At 41.1% G+C, this 13,529-nt stretch overlaps 1 protein-coding gene across 2 annotated transcripts in view; it reads right to left on the bottom strand.

Annotated features, from left to right (window-relative positions):
- chd2 (chromodomain helicase DNA binding protein 2) overlaps positions 1 to 13,529 on the bottom strand; it is a 91,728-nt gene that overhangs the window by 37,202 nt on the left and 40,997 nt on the right. For both annotated transcript variants that reach the window (XM_043677228.1, XM_043677229.1), the window contains 7 exons: positions 11,513 to 11,557; positions 10,832 to 11,013; positions 7,310 to 7,434; positions 4,463 to 4,679; positions 3,169 to 3,258; positions 2,611 to 2,801; positions 1,761 to 1,949 (listed from right to left, as the gene is read on the bottom strand). In XM_043677228.1, the coding sequence (XP_043533163.1) occupies positions 1,761 to 1,949; positions 2,611 to 2,801; positions 3,169 to 3,258; positions 4,463 to 4,679; positions 7,310 to 7,434; positions 10,832 to 11,013; positions 11,513 to 11,557 (1,039 nt within the window). The remainder of the gene's footprint in view (positions 1 to 1,760; positions 1,950 to 2,610; positions 2,802 to 3,168; positions 3,259 to 4,462; positions 4,680 to 7,309; positions 7,435 to 10,831; positions 11,014 to 11,512; positions 11,558 to 13,529) is intronic.

Here is a 13,529-nt window from a genome sequence, read left to right as displayed (position 1 = left end):
AAGTAAAATATCTTTGGAGTACATGTCCACAGGTCCCTGAAGGTAGATAAAGTGGTAAAGACCACATGTAGGATACTTTTGTTCATTGGACAAGATGATGAATACATGAGCAGTGGTACAGTGCTGGAATAATCTAAGACAGGATTAGGTCCTAGCTAATGTACAGTTTAATGTACAGTTCTGGTCCATCACAGAAAGGACATAACTGCTTGAAAGAAAGAGAGTATGGGAATTTACAAGTACATTGCTAGGGCCTGAAAATTTCAAGTATAAGGAAAGATTGAATAAGCCAGACTTGTTTTCCTTAGAACAGAGGAGGCTGACAGGTGACTTATCTGAAGCATACAAAGTAATGAGTTTGCATTGAGTGAATGGGGAATACTTAACACCCCTAGCACAGATGTCAATTACCAAGGAGCAAAGATTTAACATGACTGGCATTGAGTAGTTTTGGGGGAAGGGAGCGGGAGGAAGAACTTTTCCACCCAAAAGGTGATAGGTGGCTAGGATTCACTGCCCAGTTTGGTGACTGAGGTGGAAACCTTCAACCTAAAAGGAATGTGAATCTACACCTGAAGTGCTGTAACCTGCAAGGCCATGGACCACGTGCTGGAATGCAGGATTATTTTGGGGAGGACTCGTTCATTTAGCTGGCACAGGTATGAATTACTCAATCGGCCATTGCTGCAGTGTAACATTTCTACCATCTGTACTCAAGTACCTAGAGGCATTTTATTAAAAATGCTTTCTACTCTCCCAGTAAATAGACTCAAGCAAGCCACCCTCCGTTTACATTCAAGCACCCGTCATCCCAACCTCTCTGCCTTCTATGCCTCCCCACTCCCTCAGGGTCTGCAATTACTGTGGTCAGTCTTCACTAAGCACCTTCGAACAAAGGTGCTCATTTATTCTCATGCAGGGAGATACAATTGCACTTCAGCAAGTTTCTGTCAAAGACGGATTTATGAAGATCACAAAGTTGCTCCCCATACACTCAAGGTAGTGACCTACTTGAATCAGGTTCAACAATTTAGAGAGGATTAGAACTGCGATGAGTACAATTTAGATCTGTGCTAATCTCGGTCTCTGTGCTTGGAGTTAACTGCTGCAGAACACTGGTGAAGTACCTGAATCATCAGGTATGGGGACCCAACACAGCCACGGTATTACAAATACAAAGGTAACTGGCCTAAAAACTTGCTAAATCTAAAGCTACTTAAATTCCTGCTTCGCAATTGAGGCTGCAAAGATGTATATTGTTATAATGCAGCTGAGACTGAATTTAAGGAGAGAGCAGCCTATTCATATCCTGAATCCTGTGCTCCTTAATTAGTGATGGGAGAATCCTGATGGCCTCTTCTGTAATCCATTTTATTTTGGATAAATGATTAACATTGCGGTTAGAGAAAAAGGAAGTCAAAATGTGGTTCCTGTGATGCTGCACTACATGACACCAGAAAGTTGCGGAGTTAATCGTGACTAATTTAACTGGCCTCAGTGCTACAAATGACTAGTCAGAGAGAAGGAAAAAAAGCTATTCAATTCTAGGATACATATTTAAGATGAAGAAAGATCTGTCCAGTTTACGATACCCTACATGGGGGAAATTGCTGCAAATTACAAAAAATACATTAAGCAGGGAAGAGGAGAGGGATGAAGAAAAGGACAAAGTCAATTTACAAAACCAGCATCTGCATTGGGCACCCCCTTATTCTTGGTCTCCTACTGAGCTATTCCTGTGACACCAGTTGAGCCCTTACTTATAATACTGCTTCTGTGAGGCTGACATTTCCACCCTCAGAATCTGTTCAACTTTGGCAGGAAGCGATTTTTCAACATCTTTCTTTACTCTGCGCAGCAAGAAGGGCTCCAGGACCCTGTGGAGACTCTGGAATCCATTTTCCCTTCCTTTCCCGTGTTCCTCTTCAAAGTCCTCCCAGGAATCAAACCTAGAGTGAAAAAAAACTTATATGTCAAGTGCATGTCTGAACGTTCAAGTAGCTGCAATATGATAGATATAGCACCTCTCGGTATTGCAATTGAGAGTCAGCCGCATGCTGTGATGGAAGTCCCGAGGCTTAATTAATCATAGAATCCAGAATGATGCCATTTGACCGGTCATGCCTGTATCAGCTCTGTGGCTGAGATATGAAATTAACCTCATTTCCCATGCTCTTTCTCCATAAGCCTGCACAATTGTCCCAGAGGACGCACAACAAAGAGCTCTGGGACGTTACTTCTATCAGAGGGATGTTCATGATATATAATTATTAATCCATACGTTAAGCAGGTTATTTATTCACATCCAATTACAGCTGAATAAACAGGTAAAATAACAGCCCAACCTTACTCTCCTAACTGCTATGAAGGTACATCAGCTCGGATGTACACGTTGAGATGACAATTCAATTTAGTTATTAAAAAGTTTGCTACTATTCTCCAGGAGAGCGCTTGCTGGAGGGAGTCTGGTTGCACAAGGTGACAAAGATAGTATATACCTGTGGAGCTGGTCTCAGTGTGACTGGGGTAAGCCATTGAGGGTAGGGGCATGTGGTTACCTACACCTTGTAAACCTTTATTAATTGCTGGGTTAGCTAAGAGGTGGCTTACTTTTCAGGCATGATGAAGTGCAGGAGTGACCAGAGCTCTTTCAATGAGTTCTGCAGCGGTGTCCCAGTTATCAGCAGTCGATGATTGGATCTGAAGTCGATTAGAGTCCGATACAAGAGGGAGTCATCATTCTTCAACCGATGAGCTTCGTCCACTCCCAGAAATGCCCAGTTTATACTCCCCAAGACATTCTGACAGGAAAGAAAAAGGCTTCAATAACAATTGAGGAGTGAGATTTCAGCACCAATGGAAGCTATGAAGCTCCAGCTGCCCATGCCTCTACCATCTCCATGCCAGAGCTTCTGTTCTAACCTCAGAATTCTGGTCTTCTCCCACTGCCCATAATTTTGGATGTTTCACTTGTTTCACCATTTATCCAAGTTTTGCTGAAATATTATGACCTACTTGGCTTCACCAGCCATCTATGGTAAAGCATCCCAATTTTTGAGTTAAAATATGATTTCCATGATCCCATGGTGAATTAGTCCCTTCTTGCTGACCAAGCCAGTTGTTTCTGACAGGCTTCAAATTTCACATCACTGCCTGAGGGGTTATTACCTTATCCTTCAGCAAAATTTCATACGTCGTTATCAATACGTTAAACTTCAGTCTCTTTGTCTCAGGATGCAACCAGTCGTATTCTCGGATCTGTAATAGAAAGTTTTAATTTGCTATGTGTTGGAGATCAGTAATTATTAATGATACAATGATACCTATCAATAGGTCCAGAGTTCTGGCTTTCGTACAAATATGTGCTTCAAATGACACGACCCTTGGCCATTAGTAGGTTTCACAAACCCAGGTTTCACCTTCTTACAGAATAAGCCCAATATTAGCCCCTGGAACGACTGATTAAGACAGGGAGTAGCAGATAACTGAAAAATCCCAGATCTCAGTCCTTTATCTGATCCCAATTAAGTTGTAATATAGAAAGCAATATTACAACAATTCCACATGCTTCTCTTACAGAGTGAGAGTTTAAGAGGTGAGGGCGAGAAACTGGTTCTTGCTCTCAAATCTTGATCATTATCCAATATGAGAGAAATTTGAGGGGGTGCAAAAAGCCATCATAGTCTTACCAGGCTATAGAGCTGATCTCTCATTGAGAGAGATGACTGGTGGTGGGTTAACCTGAGTCATCACACCTCAGGTGAGGACAGAGACCGAGAAGGAGAGTCCCTCATGGTAACCTTAGCCTTAGAGGAACTGAGCCCATACTATTGGCATCACTCTGCAGTGCAAACCAGCCGTCCAACTGAGCTTGAGAGGGGAACAGTAGGTGAGGATAAAATCAGAAATTGCTGGAAAAACTCAGCAGGTGTGGCAGCATCTGTAGAGAGAAAGCAGAGTTAACGCTACAGATCCAGTGACCCTTTTTCAGAACCCAGATAGTTTCTAATTTCCAACATCCGCAGTTCTTCAGTCTTTTTGTTCAGAATAAAATCATGTTTGACTGTGCTGTCTTCAATTTTGACGAGGCGCTTAGAAATGAAATGCCATTTAAGAAACTATCCCAGGTTTGTTTTTAATTCTTTCATGAGACATGGATGTCACTGGCTGGCCAGCACTTATTACATTCCTATTTTGAACGCTAAGCCTGCAGAAATACATCTCAGCCTGGTAATGAAGAAATATTGAGAGGGTGTGTATGGCAGTGTAATTATCCTGGAGATCTGACACAGACCATACAGACCTAGTGAAGGAAAACAAATCATGTTCACACTAAGAGCTTAGAGATGACAGGCATTAACCTGTTTCTCCCATGTTGATTAACCTCAAACACATTTTCATATTTAACATAATTTCAAATTTCATGAATCTCCGGGTGTTTGAAGCAAGGTCTTGTACTCACTGTATTCCGGCTCATGACATCACCGATGTAAACAACCACATTCATGTTGGGCTCCCAGATTTCAAATTCTCGCTGCCAGGAAGTAAGCGTGGACAGTGGGACAACCAAGAGGAAAGGACCATAGAGCTGATGCTGATTGAATAGGTTTGAGAGAAATGAGATAGTCTGGATTGTTTTACCCAAACCCATTTCATCAGCCAGGATCACACTGTTACACCTGTGGGGGTTATCAAGACAGAAATATAAACAGTGAACCTACCGAGCTCAAACAAACCGAAACACCAAAAGTAACTAACACCAACTGCACTAACATAACTTTGACATTGTAAACCATCCCAAGATGTTTCACAGGGGTAATACAAAGCAAAATACAACACCCAACCACATGAGGAGATACATGGGCACATGACTATGTGTCAGAGTCATTTAAAGCACAGTAAAATAGCCCTTCAGTTCAAAATCTTGTCCAAGGAGTTAATGCTTTTAAGAATGTCTTAAAGGAAGGTCAAGGGGCAGAGAGGTTCTTGGAGAGACATGAGCCCAAGTGATGGAAGTGATTCAAATCAAAAGGCCAAACCTGGAGGAACACATATTTCAGAGAGTTTTGACCCTGGAGAATTTTATGGAGATAGAAAGATGGCAATGCCATAATGGGCTCCAAAAGCAAGAATGAGACATTTAAAACAGAGTTTCTTTGCTAGAAGCCAATATAGGTCAGCAAGCATAAGGATTACAGGTAAATGAGATTTGATGTGAAATAGGTAATGGGCACCAAAACTTTGGATGACCTCAGAATTATGGAGGGCAGAATATGAGGGGCAAGACAGTAGTGCAATGGAATAATCATGCCTGGAAGTTTGAAAAAAACCACAGCGGAGGATCTCAGCATGAACTGAACTTGAGAAAAGTCAGACTGTTGTATGAGTGGAGATACATGGTCTTAGTGACAGCATGAAGACACAGCTGAATGTTCACTCTGAGTCAAACAGAACTGTGTCACAACAGTGTTTCAGCCTCAGGCAAGTTGCTTTGTAGAGGGATGAAGTTGCTTGTAAGAGAATAGGCTTGTGGTGGGGGTTAAGACATTTGATTGGAACATTGTTGATGTTCCAATCTCTCACTGCATCTGGTGTTGTGAAAGAGAAAGCACATTTAACCAATTTATTGGGAATTCTTTGAGGAAATAACATGCTGCGGGTAAAGGGGAACTGCTGGAATCACCGTAATTAAAAACTTCTAGAAGGTATTGGTAAGGTGCCAAAAGCTGTAGTGGAAAATAAACAGGTGGAGAGGGTAGCACATTAACATGAACAGAAGATTAGCTAGTGGGAAACCGAGTAAGCATAAATGGATCGGTTTCTGGTTGGCAAGACGCAATAAGTGGTGAGTCCAGAGATCAAGAACTTAACGTTTTATCATTTATGTTAAAGACTTAAATAAAGGGACCAAAGGTTTAGTTGCTAAATTTGCTAACACCACAAGTTGGAAAATAAGTTGTGAGAAGGACATGAGGAGTTGACAAAGAAATGCAGACAGGTTGTGAGCAAGCTAAGATTTGGAGAATGGGGCAAATTGTGGAAAAATGTGGAACTGTCAATTTTTGGCAGAAAAAATAAAAATGTGAACATATTATCCAAGTACTGAGAAATTTCAGAGATCTGAAACACTGATGAATCTGGGTGTCCTACGGCAGGAATCGCTTAGGGTTAGTATGCTGATACAAAAAGCAACTGAGAACGCAAGGGAAACTTGAATACAAAAGTGAGGAGTTATTTCTCAGTTACTGAGGGCATTCATGGAACCAAATCTGGAGTACAGTATACAATAGTGACCTCGTTATTTAAGCAAGTATGTGAATGCAGTGGAAGCTGTCCAAAGAAGGCTTACTAGACTAATATATCTCTCCATGCTCCAGGCTCACTGCCTTTATTCCTGATGAAGGGTTTTTGCCCGAAACGTCGATTTCGAAGCTCCTTGGATGCTGCCTGAACTGCTGTGCTCTTCCAGCACCACTAATCCAGAATAATATATGGAATGGGCATATTGGCCTTTTGAGAGAATATTTGACAAACGAGGCTTGTATCTGCTGGAGATCAGAAACTTAAGAGGTGACTTGATTAAACTTGGGAATTCTCTCCTTGGTGGAAGCAGTCACTAGATGTTTGAAAGACATAGGTAGATGGATTCTTGATGAACAAGGGGGTAAAGCAATACCAGGGATAGACAGGTAAAGGAAATGTAAGGTAATCAGATCAGCCCTGATTTTACTTAACAAGCTTAAGGGAGCAAATGGCCTACCCCTGCACCATTTGTTCATGTAAGCAATTTTCCCTCACTTCAATCTAATTCATGTGCAAATCAGTTTCACCATCTAACGTCATGTTTTTAAAATAAGGTTGGCTGCGAAAAATAGCAATGTATCTAGTTCCTGCCCCCACTGGGTTTGAACTCTACTGAGTCCTGCTCACAGGGGATGCAAGTGTGTGAAGGATTTGTTAGATTCAAAACACCATTTTTCATTTTCTGAAGCAGGTGACCTGTGGTGGGATCCACAGGCAACCAGTGATCTCCTGCAGCTCATCTAGGTGGGCATTTTCCACTTGTGAGCAGAGGCAATGAGTTTCAGTGAGCAATCTGACCACGGGAGATACCACAACTGATGCTGAGCCTGTCTATGATCAGCACTCATACATCTGTCAGCCAAGGTCACAGAACTGTGAGCCTGCATACCATACCATACCCTGCCCTGCCCTAACATACGAAGACCAGTTGTAAACCCTGAACTATCACCTAACAAAAATTCAATCAAATTCATTACAAGCTCTTCGATCACATCCAAATCCGTACTTGCACCAGGAGTGAACGAGCCAGTTCAGACCCTCAAGTTGGTAATCCCTCAATTCCAAGCCCTCACTGCCGATATAGGAAGGCTGCTTCTTCATGGTAACAAACCTAGGCCTCTGTTTCAAGACCTGAAAAGCAAGAATTGAATTTCCATTTATTTCTTAATACACAAACAAATCCCTTGTGATCAGACAGAAACAGTCAGCAAAAGGATCATTTGATAGAGTTGTACAGCAAACAAGACATGAACCCATGAGATATCTCACTCGCCTTGAGGCATATACCTTGTCAACAGAAAAATACATACAGCATCAATCACGCTTTTGTAACTAATTTTGGCAGGCACACAAAAACAGTGTCATAAAGAAAAGGAGAAGCAAATATTTGCATCTATTATTTCAGTGAGCCATTGGCACATCCAGCTCCTTAGGGAGTGGATGGAAAGCAGACTAAGATATGGGGACTGCAAAGAAATGATTTGAGACATGACGCATGGTAAGCATGGCATCCTTAGGATAGGGAAACTTGGATCTGCGGTCCAAAAGTGGAGTTTTCTCACCTGGTACTTAGGTTTATTGTAAACTAAGAGATAGAAATTTGTCAGGATGATTAGTCAACACTTCTGCTTTATCAAACAACTGGTAGGTTTGGCAGAAGGGGAGTGGATGAAACTTGACCTTTCGCTGACATTCTTAATTATTTGCACAGGAGAGAAGCAAGCTCTGGGTAGATATTCAAAGCAAAGGGAAGATATTCTTTGAGGAGGTATTGAACAACTCAGATGAAGGAGAACCAGTGGGGACATGACTGATTTGGATTTCCAGAAGGTCTTTGACAAAGTACCTCACAGAAAATTGTTAAATAATAAAAGATACTGTGGTGTTAGGGGCTTGTCAGTGAAGGTCAGTTGTGGACTGTGGGTCTGTACTCGGTGGAGTTTTGAAAGATGAGGGAGCATCTCACTGAAACTTACAGAATATTAATAGACCTGGACAGAATGGATGTTTAGAAGATGTTTCCACTAATAGGAGACTAGGATTGGAAGGAACAGCCTCAGACAGAAGGGATGTCCCTTTAGAACTGACATGAGGAAGAATTTCTTCAATTAGAGATAGTTAATCTGTGGGACTTGTTGCCGCAGAGGGCTGTGGAGGTCAAGTCATTGAGCGTATTTAAAACAGAGACAGATAGGTTCTTGATTGGTAAAGGGATCAAGGGGTACAGGAAGTAGGCAGGAGAATGGGGCTGAGAAATATATCAGCCATGACTGAATGGCAGAGCAGACGCAATGAGTCAAATAACCTAATTCTGTCCCTATTTCTTAATCTTATTTTAAAACCATGAGGAGCTTTAATAAGGAAAATGGAGAAATTTTGTGTTTCGTGACGAACTGTCAATTAGAGATTGTCAGATGTGGAAGATATGATTAACAGAAATTGCTTCTTACATTTATTATTACATGAAGCACTTTGCTTCAGTCAGCTGATGAAACAGTAAACATTAAATCCTTTGAAGGAAAAGTAAAATATTTGATTCCAGACAAAGAGAGCTATTCAAATAAAACAGGATATTGGGAATAGTTTTTGATTGCTCTAAAAGGGTTAGGCACAGATACAATGGGCAAAGGCCCCTCCTTTAAATGGCTGCTTCTTTGATGACAACCTACTGTGAGAACATAGAAAGTAATTTATTGGTGATAGAGCAATAATTCATAGAATGCCATGGTGCACCAGAAAGTGCTAGTGGCCAAGAGAATCTCAGTCTAGACTAGTAGATTTTAGCTGGTGTTTATTATCAATGTTTCTCAACTAAGCAGAAGTAAATACAGCCAATGCTCGATAGCTAATCAATAATCCCCACCACAAAAAGTGTCTGTGAATATTGAGGATAGGGCTCAGCAGACACAAAGTGAGCATAAATTAACTTTATGCCTACTGAAGGGCAGAGTCTAGTGTGCATGCACTTAACTGAGGTACCTGTACAACAAGTCAGGAACTTCAGGAAACAAAGGAAGAAAGCTTTTCAAATGGTAACACAGCCAGGAACAGTGCAAGTCACACTTTAATTTTTGGAACTGAAGAACCTTCAAATCATTTAGACCCAAAGTGGATTCATCTTCATGCATACCCACCTCCATTTACCATCAACATGCAATTGCATTCTGCTATAGCAGCACAAGTCGTGGAAATAAACTGGTTGCATTCCGATTCATATTAAGCTTGACACAATAAACCACTGTGTAGAAATACTAGCTCAGAACAAGTGCAATTTTGCACAACAAATGGCAAATGGATCGCGTGCAAGTACATTATTATCAAATTGTAATAATAGAGACAGCACTGTCTGTAACACTCTCAGCCTTCAGACACAAAGGTTATGGGTTAACTGGGAACTTTAATGAATGTGCATTGGCACACTAATGGAGTACTGAGAGGGTGCTGCGCTATCAAAGGTGCCAGGCTTTGTTATTTCAACAAGAATGTGAAGCAGAGGCACCAGTTAAAAGGCCCCACGACACTTTTTGAAAACAGGCCAATGGAGATCTCCAGCTAATATGGAATAAAAGTAGATTGGACAATGCTGGAAAAACCTAGCAAGCCAGGCAACATCAGTAGAATGAGAAACAGAGTCAGCTTTGAAGGTCAGTGACCTTTAGTCAAACATGCACAGTATTCCCAGCAACTGCAATATTCTACTTTTGCATCTGAGATCCCCAGCTACACTGACTAACATTAAATAAGCATCTATTACTCCTTTGGAGACTTGCTACGTGCAAATTAGCTACTAAAAAGCACTTCTACAAGCAGAATAGGGTAATAAATTAATTCATTAATGGACTAGCATCCCAGAATTGAGCAAGATAATTTGTAATATCAAGTCTCTTTAATTTAACCTGCTTTACGTTTATTTCCACCTCCCCAGCAAACCCTTTCCTTGTGACCATTACAATCTATATCATGAAGTGGCAATGTTAAACAGTTCATCTGGGTCTTGTTTTCTTTCTTTCCAATGCTGAGCATCTAGTGTGTAAAGGAAGCATGGAAAGCAAGTAGTCCCTGGCTCATCTGTTTTATACTTAATGGGCTGACCTCAACTGAGGCAGGACAAGAGTTGCGACAAGTTGTTTTCACAATCATAAGAATCAAAAGGTGCTGTTCGAGAACAAGAGGAAGGCTGGAAAGGCAAGCTTTTTCATTCCATGTCAAAGAGACTGACACACCATCTCCGGGTTCATGTGAGAAACCATGCCATTTGGTTCGAGGACTGGTAAATGTCAGTGGCTCTGACACCCATATTTAAAAATTTATGTCTCGAGATGGTGTTGGAGCAGAAATTTAAAACAGTGTTGTTAATATCGTGTCTTACATTCCATCATTACAAATTTCACTTGCTTTTCCGCCTCGTTTTGAATGGTAAACATGTAACACGCAATTGAAAACCAACCAAATTTTTTTTTTTTTAGGTGTAATGTATTAAAAAAAATACATTTAACACAAACGTGGTACCTTCGCGTATGACAATCACCTTGCAGTCTTTCGAGGGAATGGTTTTGGAATTATGGCGGCTGTGGAAGGCATCGATGCACGCCTGGAACTTTCTGGAAATAAGAGCTCCATCCTCCCAGCTGCAGTCAACATATGGCAAACCCATCCACTTACACAGGTAGTCTGGCTGGCCAGAGGATGATGGTTTATGGCTGGAATGTGCTATAGGGACAAATATGAGTCATTACCTCAGTGCTACCATACAGTTTACTGTAAACGTCTACCAAGTTTACAAAAAAGCAATATCTGGTTGTGGATGTAGCTGGTGAGGCCAGCATTTATTGCCCATCCTTAGGTGGATGGAAACAACTGAGAGCAATGTGAAGCTGTCGGCGGAGGAAAGCTAAAAGACAACTATATGAGTATGTATAGTAGTCACACACAGGTCAGGAAAGGAAAACAAGTTATTGTGCCCAAAGGGCAACAGCAAAGAGTTTGTGTCGTTTAATACTTTGAGTTAGTTTTGTGATCACTTAATTGGATAAGTTACAAACTAAATTCAAATTCTTTAACTGGCACAGTGGGATTTAAGCTCACGTCTGTAGTATCAGTACAGATCTAAGAACTAAAGTCCAGGAATGTAACTGCTATAATATGAAATGAGACAGAGAAACACCAGTGGGTTATAGTTTAAACCAAAGCAGTTTAAAAAAATACTTACATGGAAATTCAGAGTGACTTGAAGATGACTTACTGGTCTTCATAGCTGGAGAGAAATAAATCTTTGTTCAGCACAGGGTGACTCAACGTACTTACAAGTTTCATTCAACAGGCACTCAAACTAAGGCAGAAAACTTGAAGACAATTGTAATATCATGGGTCTATGTTATTTTTGGAACTGTTATATTTGGAACTGTTATATTAAAATATTTTTCAAACTCGTGCAGCATTTTTGGGTAAGAAATGATATGGAATGGCAAAATAACGATTTGTTCCTGTCATAAATTATTCCTACGTGGAGGAATATATTGACTGCAAGGAAGTTGGCTATTCAGAAAACAAACAATGATATAAAAGCTAAGAGGTTGCCTTGTTTGACAACAGTCATGACCCAACTGTTTTTGGATCTTGTGACCAAGAGCTTCAAGTTCTCCAAAACTCAGCTCTCTACCACTGGGCCACTCAGCCTGGTAATGTCCTCACCTCTGAGCCAGAGGACCTGGGTTCAAGTCCCACCTGTCCCAGAGGTCTGAATAGGTTGATTAGAAGTTACCTTAAACAGCCGCTCTACTTATCCAATGGGGGGGGGGGGGGTGTGGAAACTACCAGAAAATACACTTCTAAAAATTAGCAGCCAAAGATTTACAATAAAAGGGTGGTTGCCTTAGCCCAGACCCTATATTACACTATCAGTAATTTTAGCAATTTAGGCCTCCCCAAAAACCCTTGAAAGATAGAAAGGATCCAGGGATAACGAACTTTAGTCAGTGTACATGAACCAGAACTGCTCTTTAATCAGAGCACGTTAGATGGACTGGCCATGCTAAGTTGACCCATAGTGTGCAGCGATGTGCAGGCTAGGTGAATTAGACATGATAAATATAGATTATAAGGTGACAGTGTGAACCTTTTCCCGCGTATGGAGTCGGGTATTACAAGGGGGCATAGCTTTACAAGGGGGGGTAGATATAGGACTGAAGTTAGGGGTAGGTTCTTCACTCAGCGAGTCGTAAGTTCATGGAATGCCCTGCCAGTAGCAGTGGTGGACTCTCCCTCTTTATGGGCATTTAAGCGGGCATTGGATAGGTATATGGAGGATAGTGGGTTAGTATAGGTTAGGTGGGCTTGGATCGGCGCAACATCGAGGGCCAAAGGGCCTGTACTGCACTGTATTCTTCTATGTTCTATGTTCTATAAGGTAAGGCAAGAATTACTTGGGATGGGATGCTCTTCAGAGGATCGGTGCAGACTCGATGGGCTGAATGGCCTCTTTCTGCACAGTAGCAATTCGAGAAAACCCATCGGAAACAAATTTAGTGCTAACTTTCAAAGGGAACCGGGTAGGCATTTAAAAGGGTTTTTAGAAAATGTACACGTCCATGGAGTGAGAACAGAAGGAATGGAAGTTACTGGATAGCTCTTGTAAAAAGCCAGCAAGGAAGTTGGCTATTCAGAAAACAAACAATGGACTAAATGGCCTTGCTGTATGACTGACAGTATGCAGTTAACAGTGAGGTTTAAAATAGCAAATTAATCTGTACTTCCTGCTTACAATCATCAGAGAATTGTTGCACATAACATTGTGCATAAAACTTAAAACAAATCAACTCATTTACAGATACATTGTTAAAAGGAAACTGGAAGTTGAAGCTTTCAATCTTGCACTCTTCGGAACTAGGAAACAGGCTTGAAAAACAGACACCATTTTATATAGCATAACAAGTGCACCCCTAGGCTATTTCTTGTGTCTGAGAGCTCATGAGTGGAAGTTCCAAAGCTTCAATTTGTAGTCTCATTTTAATCAAGTTCTGTGCTACCAAACATCCATTTACAAACAGCTGTACATATTTTCACAAATGTTTTGTAAATGGCACAAACTAGCAGTATACTGTTGGCTGCAATGCTAGTGTACATTGCTATTTTGCGTGGAATCTCATTTAAGTCTTGCCTGACAACTGGGAGCAAGAGGTTGAGCAAATACCACCACACATTGTGGCTTGGAAATGTGCAGTGTGGCA

Source organism: Chiloscyllium plagiosum, chromosome 36, assembly GCF_004010195.1.
Source record: "Chiloscyllium plagiosum isolate BGI_BamShark_2017 chromosome 36, ASM401019v2, whole genome shotgun sequence".
In the NCBI taxonomy this organism is placed as follows: domain Eukaryota; kingdom Metazoa; phylum Chordata; class Chondrichthyes; order Orectolobiformes; family Hemiscylliidae; genus Chiloscyllium; species Chiloscyllium plagiosum.
Note: the sequence above shows the minus strand (reverse complement) of the source record. Positions and strands in the feature narration are given on the sequence as shown.